General features: G+C 41.6%; 2 protein-coding genes across 5 annotated transcripts; one reads left to right on the top strand and one right to left on the bottom strand.

Moving 5' to 3' along the window:
* Positions 1 to 1569: 1569 nt before the first annotated feature.
* Positions 1570 to 9178, top strand: LOC309694354 (dynein, cytoplasmic 1, intermediate chain 2a-like). Of its 4 annotated transcripts, none has more exons than XM_082514379.1 (17): positions 1570 to 1704; positions 3422 to 3530; positions 3624 to 3756; positions 4237 to 4321; positions 4691 to 4753; positions 4951 to 5078; positions 5168 to 5257; positions 5693 to 5855; positions 5934 to 6033; positions 6260 to 6385; positions 6474 to 6620; positions 6715 to 6828; positions 6957 to 7090; positions 7227 to 7371; positions 7477 to 7617; positions 7733 to 7858; positions 7948 to 9178. In XM_082514379.1, the coding sequence occupies exons 2-17, from the start codon at positions 3423 to 3425 to the stop codon at positions 8047 to 8049; spliced, it is 1905 nt and encodes a 634-aa protein (XP_082370505.1). In that variant the 5' UTR covers positions 1570 to 1704; position 3422; the 3' UTR covers positions 8050 to 9178. The 4 variants fall into 4 exon arrangements, with proteins under 4 accessions (XP_082370505.1, XP_082370504.1, XP_082370507.1 ...); XM_082514378.1 differs by having other exon boundaries at positions 4186 to 4321; XM_082514381.1 differs by lacking the exon at positions 4691 to 4753.
* Positions 9179 to 9263: 85 nt separating this feature from the next.
* On the bottom strand, positions 9264 to 20761 carry LOC309694353 (electrogenic aspartate/glutamate antiporter SLC25A12, mitochondrial-like). Its single transcript, XM_082514377.1, has 18 exons — positions 20603 to 20761; positions 19822 to 19875; positions 18077 to 18222; positions 17538 to 17653; positions 17030 to 17169; positions 16766 to 16912; positions 16138 to 16276; positions 15919 to 16012; positions 15737 to 15821; positions 15491 to 15572; positions 15228 to 15386; positions 14963 to 15015; positions 12435 to 12515; positions 11809 to 11949; positions 11466 to 11604; positions 11127 to 11285; positions 10914 to 11004; positions 9264 to 10219 (listed from the first exon to the last, which is right to left on the bottom strand). The coding sequence occupies exons 1-18, from the start codon at positions 20612 to 20614 to the stop codon at positions 10027 to 10029; spliced, it is 2031 nt and encodes a 676-aa protein (XP_082370503.1). The 5' UTR covers positions 20615 to 20761; the 3' UTR covers positions 9264 to 10026.
* Positions 20762 to 23066: the final 2305 nt, after the last annotated feature.

The following is a 23066-nucleotide window of genomic DNA, read 5'->3' as shown; positions in this document are numbered from 1 at the left end:
AAGATCTGTGTACTGAACACAGTCCTATTCTGGTAAGTAATTTATAACCACCACTGAACAGTATTTTTTTAGCTCTATGTGGGCTGAGTAATGGTGACTGTGGGGGGTCATTGGTGCAAGATTTTTTATTTTATTCAACGGTTGCAAATTTCTTCCTGCATCAGAAAATTTGGTAATGATTACAGTCAAGCTGGCCTCAAAGTACAAAAGATATGGCACATTACATTGGGTGCTTTATCCCCATTTATGCCAGGTTTTGGACTAGTGTAGTTGGGGACTGATCCTCTTATGTCCAGTAGAGAGCTCCAGAGACAATGTGTAATTTCCACAATAACCTTAAACACATGATACCTTGAAGAAAGTGCTGAAGTTGTGCAATGAAACTGTTTGACTTGAAGTAAAAGGTACAGAGTGGATTGTGCTGTGTTATACTGCGTGTAAAATCCTTCAAGTAGTGGGAAGAATTAAGGTGCCTAAGGGGCATTAAAGTTAGAGAAAGGGTGGGGGCAGGGCAGGACACTAAGGTGAAGATGGATTAGGCCAGTGACTCTGCAGTAAGCAGCCACTGCTTTTTCTTACATCTGAACCATCTTGTTTAGTTAAAAAATACATGTTTCCTGCCCAGCTTACACCCTCTGCAAAACAGACTGATTTATGTTGCATGGAGCTTTGTCTGAGTGTTCAGGTAGACTCTAAGTATATGATACAATAATGGTACTAGTATGGTACTATTAAAAGGTACTATTATAATAATATAATAGTACCTTTACCCTTGCATTTAGAGCATGATGTTCACCATTGGCCAGATGTCACAAACCGTCAGACTCACTGTCTCCTTCTTGCACCATTTGATCACAAACTTCTCTACTAGTTTGAGGGATAGAATTTACTCTGCTGCTGAAATGACAAACACAGGGCTGGCTGATAGACCCTGAGAAAAATGCAAAGAAAGCACATGAAGGTTGCAATAAAGCAAATACTAATCAATCACTGTAAATTTAAACATCTGTCTCATCTGAGGAGAGCATTTGGCCTATACAAATATGCTACACACTGAAGCCAACAGCCAATCACAAAAACTCTATGGTCACCAAATACCTGCCGCTTTAATATTGTATTCATTTTAATTCTTTATCAAGCCTTTATCAAGGTGGAACCAGGTCTTGTTGGTTCAGTATTCACAGCTGTACTTATGAAGATTAGACAAAAGCTTAGACAAGAACTTTGAGGTTCAGTGGCAGGTGAGCATGTTTGGTTAGTAGTTAATAAGTAAGACTTTGCTTATTTAAAAAATCTATTAGCGCTGGCAGATGATATGTTTTTATAGGGAAGTTTGTTTTTTATAGACTGTAGCACTGTGTGTATCTTTTATGACTTTTATTGTGTTATATGTTCCTGTTTTATAGGCCTTTGTGAATAACAACAGTGATGCATAAAAAATATTTTAAAAAAACTATACCCCTAACCATATAACCATATAAATATAAATAAGAGACGGTTATATGGGGATTCTGCCAGCAGGAGGCGGTAATGCTGTTGCTTTTTAACAGCTTTGTGTCCGAAGAAGAGCTAAGTGCAGCCAAGCGCTGTCTCTTCCAGCATCATCAGTCCCCCCTCCGTCTCCATCATCTCCCTTCACAGTTAACGTCCAACAAACTGGGTTCTGTTGTTGTCTGTCTACGTAAATTTGACTTCTGATAGCAGGTGCGTTATTATACTCTTATAACTATGTAATTAGACACGCGTGCGGGGGCATTAAAGCAGAAAAGCTCGGCCGCTGGTTTGCGGGACGTTTCCGTTAGTCGGTTTATTGTAACAGCGGGCCCGCCGGCTGCCATGGAGATTAGCATGCTAGCACAGCTAGCCGCCTGTGCTGACATCGCAGCTGTTTATTACATTAGAAACGCGTTTGACAAACGGTGGGCTACATGTAAACTCTTAACACACTGAAAAATAATCCAAGTTACGCGACGAGGATTAAGAAAAAAGATGCGCAGCAGCTAATTTTGTGTTTTATTCTGCAGTTATGACATTGGGTGGAGTAGTGACGAGCATCTCGGCTGTGGTCACCAAAGAAATCCATGTCTTTGGATTAGGACACAGTGTGGAGGTTTTGTGTGCAGGTTATTATTTAAAACGCTGCTAGCTCTGACTTTTCACAGGCTTATAAATGAAAACTAAAAAAAAACAACCCATTATTTCTTGGATGAGTTTTGACTGAAGGGATGATAATGCATAATCTGTGCATTTTGTTTTGTTTCTCTATTTATGAAATAGTCACGCTCGACTGTAACATTATGGAGAAAAGAGATAAAGAGAACATTGTTATCAGCAACTGGCGGGTGTTCACATGTTAGCAGTGTGATTGGCCCACGGCTACTTTAAATCTCAGTTCAAACAGCCAAACTGATGCACTCCGTTGTTAAGTTTCTAAGTCAGAGGGGAAGCTTAAATTAACTTAATTTTATTTGTGTAAACAATTGAAGATAGGAGTGCTTTCATTATATTTGTTAACAATATAACTAGCGTGTGCAATACCTGTAATTGGCATGTAATAGTATGATAGGGTTCATGTAAAAAAAATGTTAAGAAACAAAACATGAAAAATTGTTAACAACATGGTTTCTTAAGGCCAGTATAGATATTTGGTGATTTAGAATTCCAAAATTATGATACAATCGCCCAATCTTTTTTCCTTCCATAAACAGGTAACATAGACAGATTTCCCTAAAAATTTCTATGTATAGTTTTTTGTTGTTGTTGTTGTTGTTGTTGTTTGTTAATGTACTCCTTTATGCTCGGCATTTATACTGTGCTCAGATCAGCTGGTTGTTGAGACTGCTGGTTTTGTGGCCAACGGAGGAGCTACAGAGTGCCCACTAGTGGACAAACTGTGCAACATCATGAGCTGGTATAAATACTGATACCAGCAAATAGCTAATACTTGCTCATAATATGGACTACCAATAAAACTTCATGAACAAGTTCTTTGAGTGAATGTTTAACAATTTCAGGGAAAATGGATTAAATGTAATTTACAAACACTTTAATTCAATTTTAAAACAAAATGTGTCAGAAAGTTTTGTGTATCAACATACTAGAAAAATAGCAGTAAATCTTCACATTTGAGAGTCTGGAAATTTGGGACAGTTTTAGGATTTCTTTGCTTGAAAAATGACAGGTAGAGTAATTGGCTATTAAAGTAGTTGTTCATATATTTTCCACAAGCTTAGTATCACAATACTAGAATATTTTTTTTCCTGGCTTTTGTCTTCATACTAAGGTCAGAGCTTAGTAGTAACCCCATTCAAACCCCCTTTAAACTAGTGAAGGTCTGCTGTTCACAAGTAGGTAAAACGACTGGACTCATATTTGTGGACCAGTAATTTGTTATGTGGTAACGACCTGCTCCATCTTGCAGCATGTCTGACAAGAGTGAACTCAAGGCTGAGCTGGAAAGGAAGAAACAACGGATCGCCCAGATTCGAGAGGAGAAGAAAAGAAAAGAGGAAGAGAAGAAAAAGAAGGATGTGTGTAATAGCAACTATTACATAAATTTTGTAGAAAGGCAGTGCAGCAGTCAGACTGAGAGACTGAAGTTGTTTGTGTTCCGCGCTTTGTAGGGAGACTCTAAACGTGGAGGTGAGGCAATGGGTGGATCTTCAGCCGGCCATGAAGACTCAGACCTGGAGAGGAAGAGGAGGGAGGCTGAGGCTCTGCTGCAGAGCGTTGGCATCACCCCCGACGTACCCCACGGTAAACGCGTGCTGCCACCATGCTCCTGTTTTTTAACATTCACCTCCACTTATCTGCCATAACTTTGTGCTCATGTGCTTGATGGATTTGCAGCGTTTCCAAAGTTCTCTCTAAGCTCTCTGGTTCTGGCTCGGACTCACACTCATGGCTTTCTCCATAACACAATATGTGGATGTTTTTACATGTTTTGCGCATGACACCTAAAACCTGCCTGCCATTTATTTTCATTCTCTCTTCTCTCCCCTTTTGTCTGTCCTTTTGTGTTTTGTCCTCTTTACTGCATGCATTCACCCACTCATTCACACACTTCTTCTGTACCTCCCTCCCTTCCCTCGTTCACTCACTTACTCACTTGCTGTCTCCCTCACTCGCCCACCTGTCACTCACACTCTGACAAACACACACGTGCACACACACACACTTTCACAGCTCAGCCCCTGAGGGTAGTAACAGAAGATACATGTCTGTTTCACTACCTAGTCCCTGCCCCAATGTCTCCCTCCAACAAATCTGTCGGCAGCGATGCAGGAAGTCAAGATTCTGGCGATGGAAACGCAGGACCAAGGTCAGAGAGAGCGAGAGAGATGGGGATTGGTTGCTTATTCTCATTCTTTCTTATGTGATTTAGTCAGTTAAGTGTGCATTAAGTGCATGCTAAGTGTGTGTGTGGGTGTGTGTATTAACAAGTTTATTCTACTTTGATGAATTCTGACCTGTCTGCTCTTTGCCTTTTCACCAGCACGCTGATGTTTCTTAATTAACACGCACTTTTCTCTGTCTTTCTTGCTTTCCTTTTGCCATATCTCCCATCTTTAACATCTCTTATATGGCTCACCTTTTGTCTGTCTTCTGTGTTTTGTTTCATTCTCCGGTTTTCCTGCTCCTTTCTCTCTCTGTCACTTACTAACGATATCTGGTGGTTTGGCTGTATAAGGACATTGCATTGGGATCCTGACCCCTCTACTCTGCAACTCCACTCCGACTCTGAGCTGATGGGGTACTGCACCTCCTCTCTCCTTTAGCTTGTCTTCCAACTTTATTGTGCTTTTTGTTGTGGTTTCATCTTAGATTTGTCCAAATATGTCCATGCATATATCACTATTTATGTCTGTACATGAAAAAAATTGGCATTCACTTTTGTTTCATACTGCAAACCCGTGCGTGCATCTGCTTATTTCCGCAATGTACGTGCAGACGTGGAGCCGTGAGGCTAGGCATGTCCAAAGTGACCCAGGTGGACTTTCTGCCAAAGGAAATGGTGTCCTACTCCAAAGAAACGCAGACACCCACGGAGGCAATGACACACACCGATCAAAAAGCAGGTAAAGAAACACTTTCCCAAACTTTCACCCCAGCTAAATCAAAAGTGAGTGGTGGGAGAAAAAAAGTAATGTGAATCTGTGTTTTGCAGATGAGGAAGAGGATGAGGAGATAACTGCTCCTCCACCAGCAGAGGACAACCAGGAGGACAAAGATGAGCAGGGTGAACAGCAGCAGGAAGGTAAGGAAAGACATTTGTAGAATGTAAACTTTGTGTGAGCTGGCTGTTAACGCTGCTAATGGAAAAAATACAAAGCCTACTGGACATAACCCTTGAAGCTCTTTTCTGAACTGAGCAGTTTCTGTCATATATCAGGTCTGCTTATAGAACAAAACGACTGAGTTTGCATTAGAAGTTATTGAGGGTGGTCTCTGCCTATGCAGCTATCCCTCGAAAAACCTGGAAATGATCATCAAGCCAAATCTTTGTTGAGATATCATCATGTGTACAGGGAACGTCATCAGATATCGTCCTTATGGGGGGAAAGAGTTAAACTTTTATGGGTTTTAGTGGCTTTTTCTACTCTTTCCAGTATTTCCTAACAAATTTAAAATGGCAAATAAGACATCTGCATTAATGATCAGCATTTACTCCTCTTCCTTTATTTCCGCATAGACGCCCCCAAGGAGCTGACCGAGGAAGAGAAGCTGCAGTTGCTTCACTCGGATGATTTCTTATCATTTTTTGAGCGCGGCAGCAGAATTGTGGAGAGAGCTCTGGCTGAGCATGTGGATGTCTGCTTCGACTACAGCGGCAGAGATCTAGAGGACAAGGAGGGGTGAGGCACATGACAGAAGAAAGTGTCAATGCTGTAAATAGAAATGAAGTGATTTCATTTCCTCGTGTCCCTTTTCAGTGACTTGCAGGCTGGGGCAAAGCTGGTTCTGAACAGACAGTTTGCAGATGAGCGTTGGACTAAAAACAGAGTGGTCACCTGTCTCGACTGGTCTCCTCAGGTAGGAAGGCTCATGTGTCCATAACAGCACCCTCAGCGGGAATTCAGGGTTATTCGGGCACACACGCAGAGGTTCACATCTAACAAGTGACAGCTAACTAAAATTCAGGAACTGTAATTATGTGTATAGTGACTGACTACTAATTAGATTAGTGCTACTGAATGAATCTTACTAGGCACCATTGCTCCCTGTCTGCTCTTACTAATGACTGCTATGTTTCTCTTAGTATCCAGAGCTGCTGGTGGCCTCATATAACAACAATGAGGACGCTCCACATGAGCCTGATGGTGTGGCACTGGTCTGGAACATGAAGTATAAGAAGCCCACCCCTGAATACATCTTCCACTGCCAGGTAAAAGACGCATTTCAAGTACCGAAAGCTTCTCTTCTTTCCACTTGGAATAAGAAATACTTAAAACATTACTGTTGTCTCTCCCCAGTCTGAAGTGATGTCAGCCGGCTTTGCAAAGTTTCACCCCAACCTTGTGGTGGGTGGGACATACTCGGGACAGATAGTATTGTGGGACAACAGGAGCAACAAGCGCACCCCTGTGCAGAGGACTCCCCTGTCTGCAGCTGCACACACAGTAATGCACTGGACCACACAATCTTTCATTGTCTACACACACTTTTCTTTTCCTGCATCTTTTTAATCTATGAACTGTGCACCACTGTGTGCAGCACCCAGTCTACTGCGTGAATGTGGTGGGAACCCAAAATGCCAACAACCTGATCAGCATTTCCACTGATGGCAAGATGTGCTCCTGGAGCCTGGACATGCTCTCCCAGCCACAGGTACACGAGATGTATGGACGCATGTACAGACATGCAGACATAACATCAATGACCTTTTTTGCTGCCACAATGAACACAGACGTAAATATGAGCTGTTTTGTCTGAGACTTTGTGCAAATTCCCTGCAGGACAGTCTGGAGCTGGTGTTCAAACAGAGCAAAGCGGTGGCTGTCACCTCCATGGCGTTTCCTCTGGGTGACGTTAACAATTTTGTGGTAGGGAGCGAAGACGGCTCTGTCTACACCGCCTGTCGCCATGGCAGGTAAGACCCTGTAAAATGCCTGTATTTCTACTATAATAATATATAAAGTCTCTGTACCCATTTAAGTGAGAGTGTTAAAGCTCTCAATGTTGGGGTTAAAAGGTAAGGTAGCAGAGCTGTCCTGTGTGTGTTACAGTAAAGCAGGCATCACTGAAGTGTTTGAAGGCCACCATGGTCCGGTTACTGGACTGAGCTGCCACAGTGCTGGAGGACCTGTCGATTTCTCTCACCTCTTCATCTCGTCCTCGTTTGACTGGACCGTCAAACTCTGGAGCACTAAGGTGAGACTGAATCAGTCACTTTTAGCATGAGTCAAGATTAGAACAGTTTCCAGACATAAATCTATTGTTTCTCTCTGCCACTTCCACCCACGCTTTCCCTTGTAGAGTACCCGTCCACTATACTCTTTTGAGGACAGTTGTGACTACGTCTACGATGCGATGTGGTCTCCAACACACCCTGCCCTGTTTGCTTGTGTGGACCTAGCTGGACGTCTGGACTTGTGGAACCTCAACAATGATACCGAAGTATGCCCAATTTTTTACATGAGTTACAGAATTGACTTCGGATTTGAGAGAGAATCCAAAGCGTACCCGAGCAGGTATGCATCTGCTTCTCGGTAAGCTCTTGTGTGTATTTTAGGTTCCAACTGCTAGTGTGTATGTGGATGGGGCTCCGGCACTGAACCGTGTCAGATGGTCTCACACTGGAAAGGAGATTGCCACTGGGGACTCAGAGGGACAGGTTCAGGTCTATGATGTTGGCGAGGTGAGATGTCAGCTCCTTTTGTGTTTTCATGTAATGCCACAAATCCCCCCCTCAAACCCCTCCGTTTACATGCATCTCTCTTCCTGCAGCAAATCTGTGTTCCCAAAGCGGATGAGTGGACCCGCTTCGTCAGGACGCTGGCTGAGATCAATGAAAACAGAGATGAAGCTGAGGAACTGGCCAATGCATGATGTTGCAAACCCCACCCACCCTCACACACAACCACTCATACAATTCTCTTCAGTCCGCTACACCTATAGTACATTACACAGTACTGCCAGAGGAGCTGCGCTCGCCTCTCTCTGGTTGCCAGCTTCTCCACATTCTACATTTGGCCTGAGGAGATGTGCAGAGCTAGAATGGATAGAAGTGGCAGCTTTAGATGTGTTTTTGAATGTCTCTTTCAGAGTTTTAGAGTACATTTGTAGGAGCAATGAATGTCAGGTGTAGTAGTAGCACAAAAACCAGAGTAAGTTGTTGAAAGCTTAGAGGAATAGAGGAAAGTGATGTTCAGCGTAGATGTGGCTGTCCACTCTGAACTTCTAGCTTTGATAACATCCTCAGGGCTCCAGAAACTGCTCTTCTCCTGAGGCCTCAACAGACTCGGCTCTTTTTTTAAATATGCAAACCTTTGTACTTGCACCTTTTTATTACCATTTGAGTGTTTTTACATGTTTTCCCAGACACGCTTGTGCACAGCTGGCAAACTTTGAAAAGACTGAAAACACCCTTTTATTCTGAGAAGCACTAAAACAGCTAATGCACTCACACACATAGATACCTGGCCTGTGCAGAAGCGTGTCATTCTTACATTTTAACCACTACAATATTTAATATTTATCACGGTGGTTGTACTTATTTAAATATTGTGTGTATTATTTTAAAGACGCTGCTTTGTACTAAAAGTTTGAATTGTACAATCTTGAAATTAGCACTACAAGCTTCTTAATAAGCAAAAATATGCTACTCTACTTTGCTTGAATTTATTGACACTAGTACAGTGAAAAGGGGATGCGTTTTTCCTGTACCAAAGGTTAATGTTATTGGAAACAGTTCCCCGACACATCCTCTTTAAGAGGAGCCAGAAAAACTAAATGAAGTTTTAGATGAAGGCATGAAGCAAAAGTTGGAAACTAACTTAACCACAAAATGGGAGTCCTTTATTTCGCTTTTTGTCCATCCTGTTTTTCATTCCTTCCATGATTGATGGATTCAACATCCTGCCTCACAAAGTTAACATTTAAAACAAAAAACAAAGCTTAAAGCACACTGAAGCAACCACACCTGATGTAAAATAAAACAAGTGCTCTGCTTACACTACTTGTACTGTATTCTTCTCCATTTCTGTTCCTGATACAATGGATGGTTGCACTTTCCCATTGGAATAAAATTTGAGACATACTGGTAAAATTAAAACCATATGGATTATTTATTTCATTAAAATACAATGACTCAAATGAGATACACTTAATTTATTAAGAACTAATTCTCTGCTCATGATTCTTCTTTTTAAATCAAGAAAACACTTGAAAAGTTCTGTACATCAGTAAGAGTGATTCTCAGAGGCGAGGGCCCAAAGCCCCACAGTGCCATAACATTACAGTTACTGAACTGTTCTGTTGACTGAATGTTATGGAGCTCTCTCGTAACATCTGGTCAGTACAGTTATACAATATGTACAGTATCAAACCTCCTGAATGAGGACAGGTTGACAGTGAAGCCCCACATACCGTGCAGATCAATCTAATATTTCCTATACCCTCTGTCCAAGAAGAGAAGTCCTGCTCATACTGAGTATCAGACAGAAAACAAAATGAAAATCATATCATGAGAGACAGAGGAGTGCCCAAGGCTCCGTTTTGAGAAGAAGAGAAAAGATGAAGCTGCCAGGAGCATACAGCCACTGAAGATTGAACACAGTCAGAGATTCTGGTCCCCATCGCTGTCTGCTCTGTTGTACAGCTGCAGGCAGCTCTCCACCTCTATGGCTGGCTAGTGGCCACTGAAGCACACCTTTTACCCCGAAGAGAGTAATGGGCCAGTGGTGTTTGTTCCTAAGTCAGTGACCTCTTTTTGTGGAGTGTGTGCTTCATTTGTGTGTCTATCTGAGTGTCTGGCTCCTGGTAATGGTGGAGAGGGATGATGAAATGATATGGATATCGAGACCTCTACGGTGCTTGAGCTGGGTGATGTATGGAAGCCACACCGGACGACTTGAATTTGGGAAGGTGGAGTCCAAATTTATTCTCCACCCCAGCAAAGGTAGCTGCAGCCAGGTGGTAACCTCCAATGTGGTCCACATTGATGGGAGGAAGCTCTGAGATTCGAGACTTGGGTTTGGGTTTGGATCCAGCTGGACGACTGCAGAGAGGAGAGGACATGACGAGTCATTTCACAACCAAAGTTGTTTAGTAACTTTGTAGGCATCAAAATGTATTTTTTATGGTTGAACCATCCATAATAATAACTACTTTAATGGACTTCAAAAGGTCTGTTTTTAAATGAGACGGCCTCCCTTAATCAACCCCAAAGCGGTTGACTAAGTGTCACTTTGTTTTTTCTGAGGGAATTTGTAAAAAAAATGTAACTGCATAAGGGAGCAAAACATGGCAAACACATCACTAAAGAGATAAAATAGGGTAAAAGAGTGCAGTAAAGAAAACTTAGACCACAAAGGAAAGTGGTTGATTTAAGGCCTTTAAAGAGCAGCAAATTACAAGATTGACATGAAACATGACTCAAAATGTTTTCAAATATTGGAACCCCCCTTTCACAACTGTGCTTGTGATATCCTCATTTCAAATAAATGCCATCTCCTCTGATAATTTATACCTAATGTATCCAAATACTTTGTGGCACCACTGTAAGTCTCTTTTATACGGACATGTGTTACAATGCTTTGTAATATAGCAATGTTACTGTGCTACAGCACACTGTTCTCTCTCATCACAGGAGCGCTGACAACTTTCCAAACATATTTTTAAATACTTATATGGATACAAAACAGAAGAAGACTTAGCTGGACACACATATTTAAAAGAAAAAAAGAACTTACTGTCCGCCAAAGTCAACGTAGAACCACCGTTGCAAGAGTTCATAAGTCACCAGAGTCACACCAAACTGAGGAGAAGATCGGCACATACGAGCTGGAGAAAAGAAAAACAAAACAAAAAAAAACCCAAACAGTTTAGGTTAGTTTAACTGAAAAAACCCCAAAACAATCAGAGACACAGCGCATCTACTTGTCCAGTGATACACAGCCACACACCTCCAGCTCCCTTCCACAAAGCTCTGAAACCTTCCTCTCTCAAAATCTTCTTGAAGCAATCGATGACTCCAGAGTAGGTGGTCTGCCCTGCCCTTGCCGCAACTTGTAGACGTGTCTTAATGACATCAGCAGGTGTCACAAGGGAGGCAGCAGGAATACCTGGAAAACAGTTACAGGGAGTCATGAAGCTAATGGAAAATATGGTCTTTGTGCTTTAAGTGGAAGTGAAAAACAGTATGCACATATTTCTCTCATGGTTTTCTTTATAAATTGTAGCACAGATCAGATGGCATGCTAATACGGAGCACTGACTGACTTCATGTTGTGAATTATAATCACCTGCGATTGCTCCAGCACTGAGAAGCTGCAAAGGTCCCAGCCTGCCTTGTTCATCAGCTAGTAGAGTCTTTGTGTGGGCGTACACAGGGAAATAGATGGCTGAGAAGGGGATGTCCCTTAAAAAACAAGCTTTAGCACCCTAAAAAGACACATTAAAGACAGAAAAATGCAACAGTGAAAACCAGATGTAAAGATGGCAAGTGTCCATAGATACGAGAAGCTTTAAGTGAAAGAATTTATTTCTCCACCAAGGAGGAAAGAACACCGTTTGTACTGCTACTCTCATGATTACAGACTGCTCTTACAACCTGGAGAGGGTTTCATACGTTTCAAAGAATGTTACCTTATAGAGACCGAAGAAGCCCAGGTCACGGACCACACTCAGTGCACTGACTCGAGGTCCAGTGGTGATCTCACCTGCAACCTGCAGGCGGATCTTCACAATCTCCAGAGGGTTGGTAAAGATCACCTGAGAGGCTCCAGCCTAAATACACAAGGAAAGAAGGCAACGGATGACTTTTCCACGCTTGCAATTTTAAATCTGCTTCTGCATCTCACATGTATGCAGCTCAGGGATGGGAACCAAGTTTTTTTTTCTCATGAAAAAGTATCAAAAGTAACAATTACATCCTGATCGATCAATTACTTTGCCATTTCCTCGGACGGTAAGGAGTGCTGGGCCAATGTGTGTAAAGATGAACAACGCTATCAAAAACAAAAACAGAAAAAGAACATGTTGCATTGGACATTCGGTTCACTCTGGGAGCAAATTAGCAGTGCATCCACTGTTAGTAACGCAAATCGGACTCGGCAGGCAACTTAACGCAGCAAATGAGAGGACTCCATGCATGTTACTGCACACACTCTTAAGTGACTATCCACATTTTCTTACTGAGTACTCTTTGATTCATTCACACATTCATTCATTAAAAAGAGGAAAAGAGAGAAAGTCTGGCACTCAGTACTTACACAGCCACCCGCCATAATCTCAGCGAAGAGAGGAATTGTGTCATCTTTTTCGGTAAACTTATCTCTTACAAAGTCATTCACCTGTGGGACAAAAAACCCAAAAAAAAAAAAAAGACAAACTCAATCAGCTTAATCTTACTTTTGTGGAGCTGCCTCAACATAATGCCCTACTGCCCCTACTGTTGAAATGCTGTACAGGCATCTTTATATGGTGGCCCTGAGAGGTCAAACCCACAGCGACTTAAGAAAACACCAACAAACAGAAAAAGACACAACAGAAATGTTTTTGGGGAGACGGTAACGTGACGGAAAAGTTACGGAAAACACTTTTCCATTTCCATTGTGTTTTGTGTGCTTTTGCAGCGTTTTTGTATTTAGTGATGTTTACTTAAGCCAATGTATTGTTATACTACAAGAACCTTATCTCAACACTTACAGAGGAAGTCCCCCATTATCTGGTTTCTCTGTACTAAAACTGCTAACAATAATCTGAGTTTCTACAACCCTGCTGTGAACCCTTTAAGCTCTTGCTTTAGTTCATGTAGTCTCCAGCATATTAGGAAATACTGAGTGATGTAACTGTGATTGATCTTGACACAGTGCCTCAAAAATAATGGATGTTTTCAAAAAATACAAAAAGGAAAAAAAAGGACATGTAAATATTAGCGCAGAAGGACTTTGACATTGGCTGCACAAACAGCTAAAAATAGAAAGACTGCTCTAAACATTAAACACAAAAATGTACCAAAAGTGAAGTCCAGGCTTTTTAACCCTGTGTGTGACACAGGAAATGGAAAAAACATTCAGTAAGATTTCCTCTTAACTACCTAGAGGTTTCCAAACTACAGTGAAGCAATGTGGAGAGAACATGATGAAACCAAAATTGGATTAAAAAAAACAAAAAAACAAAACAAAACCCCACAGCAACCAAAGTAGACACCAATCACAAAGCGTTTGGAAATGCAAATACAAATAGCTCTTGAAGGCGTTTCATTCTCGCAGGGTGGAGCACCCTACTTGGTAGTTACCCTGAGGGAGACCCCGGTAGAGCAGGGCGATATCGCCAAAAATATTTATCACGATATATATTTGCGATAACGATATAACTGACGATATAATTGATGCGAGACAAAATACAACTCCACAACATTACTAGCGCAAAAAGACAACCTTCCATTTATTTTCACTTAAACAAGAAGCTGGTTTTTATGTACATTAAAGCTTTATAAAAATGCAACAGTGCAAATGCAAATTCCTTGCTGAAAGTTTAACCAAAAGGCATTTCCAGTAGAAATGGGCTGACACATCCTGAACATAACCATGTATAATATCCACTGAAGTTAAAAAGAGGTGCTTTGCAACATTAAACTGCAGTGTGCAGTACGTATTTTTTGGACCATAAGGTGCACGGGATTATAAGGCACATTAAGCGAAACAAAGCAGTCAGATAAATCAAACTTTATTAAACTCATTCTTCTTGCTTCCTCCACTTCTGTACCATTGATTCATTAATGTTGAATTCTCTGGCAGCTGATCTATTCCCATGTTGCTGCAGTATATTAATGACTAACCTTGTACCTTGTGGATGGATTATCTCAGTTGTTCTCCTGACTGAAGTTTGGTCCGTTTACAGCATCCTGCCATGCGATTACATTTGTCTCTAACCATGAGGAACCTTAACGTTAACTTTTATAAGTGGAAAAGTGTTAGTGTTCGTCCTTCAGCTTCACTGTTTATGTTATGCTAACATAGCTGTGTCGCTAGCGATCACATAGCACATCATTGTATACCAGCTAGCCCAACTTCAGTAACCCTACAAACGTCACTGCTGTTTAGTTTCCTGTCTTCATTTATGTTGGAAGTGATAGCAGAGCTGTACGTTTGATTTTTTTCAGAAATCTCTCAGTCAGAACATGCTATATCATGCTTAGGTAACTAGCGAAACGAGCGAGCTAACATCCGCTAGCTTCCTGCTAACTTCTAACTCCGTTAAATGTAATAAATTTTGTTTTCATGGATGCCTGGAAGTTAAACTTCATAGTTACACCTGGTAAAGCAGCAATTCTGATCGTTTTATTAAAGATGAAAGAATTTAGACAGTTTTTAACTCTCAGTGTTCTGCAGTGTTCGTTTGACCTGAACGATACGGAGTTTAGGACCCAGATTACTCCCACATTTAAGAGCATCTTAGTCCGACAAATACGACAATAACGACGGCCGCTTGCATGTTCTGCAAAAAAATGTGCTTTGTCGTGTATCTGCCGGACAAACACCAAACCAGTTCCACATCACTGAAGTTGCACCATTTTTACAAACCAAATCTGGTTCATCTGTTTCACTCAACAATCAGCCATGTGCGTATGAAAACAAAGGCACTGCGCTTTCTCGTTTTACTCATATTCTATCGCGATATTTCATTTTCCTATCGTTGCCTAACATTATACCGGTATTACCATGAACAGTATAATATGGCCCAGCCCTAGACCCCGGACCCGTTTGGTCATAAAAAGCCTTTTATGAGTACTCACTGTAAGTTTGATAGCCTTCTCTGGTGCCACACCTATGAGCTGAGGAACCAGACCTGTGGGGCATTATGAGAGATTGGGTTACAAGACTCTCCTTTCATTAGCAATACTGGGCAAACAGAAATGTGAAAAAAATAAATAAAAGTATTTACACTGATTTTTTAGCAAGATAAATTGGGTGTTGCAGATAAGAAAATAACATAAGTTGTGAAACGTATGACGTTCTGTGTAGAGACAGGAGGATAAAACAGGCAGGAGGTGAGCCTACCTCTATAGAAGCCAAAGAAGCCCTCGTAGCGCAGCACCTTCTTAGCACAGTCAAAGCTGTTCTTGTACATCAACTCGCCAACAAAGGATCCGGTGGACCTCTGATTCTGCATACGAGTCTTTACCAAATCAATGGGGTACACAGCTGTTGCCCCCGTGGCTATTAAAAACAAAAAATACACCCAAAGTCAGACTGATTAGAATCCACTAAATGAGATAACAGGTTTTTGGTATGTGTCTGTTAGAGAGCACTGTTGAGATCACCTCCAGCAATGGAGCCCAGGGTGAACCTGTAGGCGGACTCTGCAATTTGGAGCCACACAGACCTTGAAGTATCTCCGTGGGCCTGATGAATAACACAAATAATATCATCTAAATTGTTTTTCATACTGTATTAAATTAAACATTGCACTGAGGTTTGAAAATATTTATACACAGTAAAATCTTGTTCTGGTTTTAGGTCAGTTATTAATAACAGGATGTGTAGCCAGCCCGTTACAAGCATCCTACCTGTTTCTGGCTTTCAGCCAGGTGATAGGGCAGGCACCCCTCCTCTAGTGGAGCTATCCTGTCAATGTCAGCAAGGTTCAGGCGCCTGAAAAACATGGTCATTTCCCCATTATCAGCATTGTATGCAAATATCAGTCAAATGCATACTGAATGTAAGAATTTGGGCATGAGTGTGTCTTTACCCAGAGGGAGAGTGCAGGCCTGATAACTGATAAAGGATGTCAATTTCCATAGGAGTGATCTGACCAAACTTGTTGGCTGCATGAACAAACTCCTCTGAAGATCAGAGAGGTCAGGAAGAAACATTTCAGTTAAACATCAGCATTTATGACTGTCAACCATGAAACATGTCATTTGAAACAGAAAGCCACAACGTCACAGTAATGTAACGATATGTGCACCTTTGGTCACGAGCGTGTCCTTCCGCGTGCCAGCCAGTGTGCTGTAAATCTTGCGAATAAGCTCCATGTTGTTCAGGAGAGAATTGAAGGCATTGAAGTAAGAGAAGCTGACCATGTGAGAGGTACTTCCTCCGGCAGCCTGGCAGAAAGAAGAAAGGCAATGCACATCAGGTACGGCTTCATCAGCAAGTTTTTTCTTTTAAAAATAATCTCTTCATGAGGTCACAGGATCAACTTTAAAATAACTGACATATTGTAAAAATTGGGAACTTCTGACACTTTTAGGCCAAAAAGGTTATGCTTCAAAGTGGGAAGGTCTGAAAGCACCGATGACTAAGAGAACACTCAGCATGAGTGTGACGCTTAAAAGATCATTTAAAAACATCAGGGTCATGTTCAAAATAACCATATTATCCTTTAATGCTAATAACCCCAGATGAGAAGCTAAACAGGATTCACCTCTGGTGAGGTTGTAAATTTCAGTACCTCACAGCAGGTTACACTTCTAGTTACACTTCTACTTGTGAGTGATCAAAACTTCAGCAAAGATTAAGCTTTTGATTTACATCACGTTAATCCCATTTCAAACTCAGGTTACAATACCAGTCTGAAGAGCCGCAACACTCACCGAGACAAGGTTCTCCTCCACAAAAGGGGTGAGCACGTGGTGTCTGATAGTGGACATAATGTCACTGAAGTCCAGGGCAGAGATGACACCATTCTTGCCTTTGTCCTTTTGGGCAAATGCCTGGCGTGCATGCTCCAACTGCAGCTCCTAAAAAAAGACATCGCAAGACAGTGTGTAAATAATGTAAATAAAGTCAGTCACACAATATGTTGAGAAAGGAAAAGTGAAACAAAGAAACGAAAGCATAAAAGGCCCCCAATATACCTGCAGGAATTGGGTGAACTCGAGGTAGTTGAGGTGTTTCTTGCGGTCGTGTCCAAAGTGCAGACGGATGAACTCACAGTTCCAGTTGAAAGGAATATGGTGGTGCACTGTGGTCTGGCTGAAGATGTCCTGCACATTTTCTGCAGCACAGATACACATTAGAAAAAGAAAAAAAAAATCTTAGCAGGTCTTTCTTAAACTTTGAGGTTAAAGCATTTCATTTCTACAACAGAGTTTTGCGTGTGTGGTATTGGAAAGAAGGGAGACAGCATGGGAACAATTACATAAACTCATCCATGTGTAATGTTTAAGCCTAAGGAATAATCTGATTAACAATGTCATGTTGGGAAATTACTTCTACACTGCAGCAAAGCATGAAAATTTCTTTGCTGACAAACAGGAATGAATTCAGTGCAGCGCAATAAACTCCATGCTGAAACATTCTGAAACTGCATGAAGCTCAGTCTTTACACATATTAAGTGAAATAAGGCATAAATGCACACATACCAAAGGAAATGTCTCCAGTTCCAGACTTGTCAAACAGCTGAAAAGCTACTATGAAGAGAGCGTCCGGTGCACACAACACAGATTCAAATGCAAGAAACTCCTGGAATGAAATCAGCCTGCAAAGGTGTGTGGGTTTTAGAGAGAGAGGAAAAAAGAAGGTTTAACGTTTAAAGGCATCATTAAGAGATTAAAGACTGTGGAATGAAGCAAAGGCGAGCTCACGCAATACTAGTTCAAGGAACAATACATTTTCTCAGTTTTATCACCCCTATTAAAAAACAAATAAACAAACAAACAAAAAAAACCCACGGTCACTATGTTTCTGTATGAATTAGAAGGCAAGCCGATGACTGACAGAAACACCATCTTTCATTTCTGAATAAAGCGATACACTTTTCAGAGGGTTTTTTTTTTTTTTTCACTGTGTATTTTATCTTATCTAAAGTAGCTGTAATAGCAATCAGACATGTCTCAATAAATTGTCAATTAGTGCTGATAAACTGAGAGCTTGTGTATGCAGTGTTTTTATCAGTACATACCCGTCCTTTGTGGTGTCAGCCACAGCAGCGATGAGCTGAACAGTTTTGGGGTTGTGGTGAATCTGTGTATGTAGTCCTAGATACCTCTGGACAAAGTCTCCTGGGGTCATGAACCTCTCTCCATCCTTGCCCTCTACACTGGCATACTGAGAGGAGAAAGAACATACCATCATCTTGGATGCCTTAAAAGACATGCTAAACAAATACAGGTATTGCCATTTTGATTCATAAGTTCACCCAATCCACCAGTATGACACTTGACATTACAGCTTTTTAACCCTAACCAAAGACCTGTGTGCCCACAGTGCTTGGAGACAAAAGTGGAGCATGACAGTGATTACTTTCACAAAGGGTTGTCACAGTGGATAGCTCCACGTGTTTTCATTTGGTGTTTTTTTTTCCTTTTTAAATTATGGGGGTGGCTGTAGCTCAGGTGGCAGAGCAGGTCAGCCACTAATCAGAAGGTCGGTGGTTCGATCCCAGGCTGCATCCTGGCTGCATGTCAAATATCCTTGGGCAAGATACTAACCCCATGTTTGCCTACTGGTGGTGGTCAGAGGGCCTGGTGGCGCCTGTGTCCGGCAGCCTCGCCTCTGTCAGTGTGCCCCAGGGCAGCTGTGGCTACAATGTAGCTTGCCATTGCCAGTGTGTGAATGTGTGTGTGAATGGGTGAATGACTGAATGTAGTGTAAAGCGCTTTGGGGTCCTATGGACTAGAAAAGCGCTATACAAATGCAGGCCATTATATACACGCCCTTCATACAAAACCAAAGGAATTGGTGTCTCCTCCCAGGAGCTCACAGGGACACTAGCAGTGGAAAACGACAGTAACACACTGTATACTGTTTACCTCAAATTAAAATCACAAGTCATGAGATGCAAATATTATACAGCAAGAAACTACACAAACTTTGTTACAGTTGCAGATCATTAATAAAAGCTATCAAGTTAACCACCCTGCATCACTTGTTGGCGTCTTACCAAAGTGTAATGACTATTTATGCTGCACCTGAACCACCAAGGTCACGAATCATGCAGCTACACCATGACATGTCAGAGACACATTTCCACAAGCACGAGCAGGCACACGTGGACTAATGTTTGTTGGCAGGAGTTTCCAAGTTATTTGACCTTCTGTATTGTCAGTGTGCTAAAAACTGCTGACCGGCAGGACAACCACGCAGCAGGTCACACACTCTCCACACAGAAGACAGTGGAGAAAGCTGAAGGTTAGCAAAGTCTGCTGTTACCACAGTCTCTCATTGCATCACACGGTCAAACATGGACCAGTATCCTCGGACATGCAACTAAATTCAGCCTGATCGCTTAAATGAGGTAACCAGGCTAGGAGAGCAACCACCGAGTATGACAGCGTGACACATATTGATAATACGAGCAGACAGCTGAGGAAAAAAACATATTACACTTTTGCAACGCTGTATCAACCACTCACATCCGCTGTTAGTGACCAAACAAGAATAAGCTACAACTGACTTTATGCTTTAACTTCAGTGAGGAAAAATAAAGCTCTGTTTGGCTAACTAATGAATGTGCCATTCAGATACACCCCGGCTTATGCTGTAACTTAAACCTCATGACACAACTTTACAAGCTCATTCACCAAAAAAAAAAAAAAAAAAAACAGTTCAGACTACCCCCCACGCAACAACACAGTTGTTTAACAGATATATCGAGTTAATATGCAGTTATGCATAAGATGACATACTATTTTTGTTAGCGCTTACCTGCTGGAAGATTGCTTTAAGCTCACTTGGGTCCCCGCGTTTGGTAGATTGCACCTAAAACAGCACACACCAAAATAACGATGACATTTTCGAAAGTGCTTTTAAAACACCAACAAAGCAAAAGCAAGTTTTGCAAGCGGAGAGTTGGACATAGCAAGAAGCAAAGCGAGCAAGAAAAAAAAAAGCTTTAGGGGGTGATGTCTCCTTGAAAGCGTCCACTGCCGTGAAGGACAACCGACCCACTGCGGCAAATACATAAAAGCTAAGAACTGCGACGTGGCGTACATTTAAGTTGAGCCATGTAGGAAAGCCCACCAGCCAACAAGCCAAGCCCTTCTACAAAAATCAAAACTACCGTTATCCGGTAGCCAGCTAGCAAGCACACTCCACTGATGTGAAAAGGACACAAACAGTTTCATTGTTATAGTTTAAAACGAGCAACAAGATGAGAGCAAACTAAGAGTTGACTGCTGTGAAAAGATGGGAGTTCGGCTAGCGGTAGTGATTTTGTTTAATCACTGCAGTAATAGTAGTCCGATAGCTGTATAGCATTGCTTCGCTAATTCCGGGCTTCGTGGATGTCTCGTCAAGGCCAGCCTCCGCTGTGCGGCAGCTAGCAGGGATGCTACAGCGTCGGTATACACCGAGCCCGAGAGAGCCAACCCGGAAGGGAGCAGAAAGGCTAGCTTCGATAGCTCATACACAAGAAAACGAACAGAAAACATGCAAACATGGCAAAGTAGAGGTTTGAAAAACGCTAGGAGAGCGAACCACAAGTCACCTTGACCGCCATGCTGGTTTGACGTCAGTACAGTGAGCGAGCAAGACGCAGCGCTCGCGCTCAGACGTGTAGCTACAAGTGTCGGAAAATGAAACGAAACAGCGCGCGCTTTGAAAAAAGAAGGTGCGGCCGGTAAATTGGTTTAGCTATCAACCTGTGCCAGCTCTGAGACTCCTGTTACTGCGGTTAGTAAAAGTACTACACTACTGCGACTATCCCACTACTCATACTACAAATACCACAGCAGCTAGTAATACTGTCACTTTAGTTTTTGATGACACCCCGAGCTACACATTGTTGGAACAGATCAATAAAGAATGTTCAATATACAAACAACAACAAAGACCTGTGGGTTTGAATTCTGCTCTAAAAATATCTATGAATTCAGCCCGACTTTATTTCGATGTCCTGTGTAGATGACGTAGCAATTATTTATTTTCATGCTTAAAAAACAAAAAAACACACACTTTATTTTACTTTTTGTTTGTTTAAAAATAGATAAGAGTTTATCTCCCTGACCTTGGTGAGGTGTCCTTATGAGAGATATGAGCTGTGTTTGTTTTCACTGATAAGGCAGCTACCTACTACAGTATCTCCACTAGCATATTATGGCATGTTATCTGTCTGTGCTATGATAATTGTAGAAATGTCATCTGCAGGGTCTTAGAGGTGTTAACTAGAGTACTGTACGATAAACCCTATAGTTAAATGGCACAGCTACATTACAGAGTCAGTCACTGAGTCTGTGGTTTGTATTATCAAAATCTACCTATTATCAACTTAAATCTTCATCTGATAAAGAGGCAGCTGTTTTAGCAGAAGCCTCAAACGCAGAAGATGTTAACACATCCATAACAGGCCAAACAGGTAGGCAAACCACAGGAAACATCAAAACTGCCATAGTCTGTCTGAAATGCAAATCCACGCTTACACAGGGAGAGGAGAGATTAAAAAAAAAAAGAACTAGGAAAGATTGAGTTAAAGATTGAGGTAAACTACTAAGCTCACTCTACAACTGACATGTAACTAACCTTAACTGGAAAAAACACAAAAACTAGGAATAAATACAGAAATGTCTTTTTCTTCCTTTGGCTGTTCCCTTTAGTGGCCACCACAGCAGATCACCTGTCTAAATCTTACTGTATTCCTAATATGCTTCTCTTTCACATAAACCCTGAATCTTCTCTGTGGTCTTCCTCTTTTCATCCAGTCTGGTAGCTCCATATTGGAGATTCTTTATCTCACTATCCTCTTGTAAACCTTCCCTTTCACTTTTGCTGGTATCCTTTTGTCACAAACCACCTCTGACTCCACCTGCACCCTGTCTTCTTTACTCTTTTCTTCAGTGTACCGTCTGTTGTTTTGGATCGTTGACCCCAGAAATTTATTCTTAACAACCTCTATTCCTTGCAGCTTCACTGTTATACCTGTCTCCCTCTCATTCGCACACACCTGTCCACCTGTCAAATCAGTGTCGTCTGCAAAAATCAACGTCTGCAGAGACTCTTTCCTGACCTCATCTGTTTGCCTGTCCATCACCATTGCAAACCAGAAGGTGTTCAGAACAGATCCCTGAATTAATACCAACCCCAGCTTGAACCCATCTGTCACCCCTACCGCACACCTCACCTGTGTCTTTTTGTCATACATGTCCTGCACCACCCTCACATACTTCTTTGCTACTCCTGCCTTCCTCATACAATACCATAGTTCCTCTCTCGGCACGCTATCATATTCCTTCTTCATATGGTTTCTTTACAATGTGGAGAAGCTCTGTCTACACCTTCTTTTCTTTTTTGCTAAGTGCACTGTGTGCATTTTCGAGTCTCAAAGTAAACTAAACAGTAAGTCCTGAGACTTTTAACCTTACCTTCAATAAAATAAAAAGCAATGGAATCACACAAGTTGTTTTCCAATCGCAGGATTACATAGACAAACACAGACTTCAGTGTTTGAACCACATCAGCTTAAATGAGCATATGAACGGATTTGACCTTTTACACTGATACTCTAATTTCCTGCTGGGTTTACTACTTTACCAGTAAAACCACATGTGTGACAGTGAGGTGTGGAGATGCTTCCAGACATGTTTGTGTATTTCTATTTTACACAGCCGTTTTTGTCATTTCACTCTTTTCTTCCAACTTATACATGTGTTATACATCCATCCATCCACATCCATCCATCCAAAAAAGAAGTACTGTCCTACCTGCAGGACATGAGGTCATAGACTCAGTCTTTATTTTCCATATTTACCTACATTTATTTGAAGGACAAAAATATTTAATCACAGCAGCACCATCAGGTATAGATTTCCAACAGCAATTTCTGCAATCTCCAACATCGCGCTGGTCAATCCGCTCTACAGACAATCAGAGCGCCCTCTAGTGACATTATAGAGGAGGTGCCAGATTCACAGGCTACTGTAATTTACTAACAATAAAGGAGTGAAAAGATTTTACTA

This window comes from Aulonocara stuartgranti (genome assembly GCF_965226115.1).
Source record: "Aulonocara stuartgranti genome assembly, chromosome: 18".
Taxonomy (NCBI): Eukaryota; Metazoa; Chordata; class Actinopteri; order Cichliformes; family Cichlidae; genus Aulonocara; species Aulonocara stuartgranti.
The sequence above is the reverse complement of the archived record's forward strand: the minus strand, read 5'-3'. Positions and strand labels throughout refer to the sequence as shown.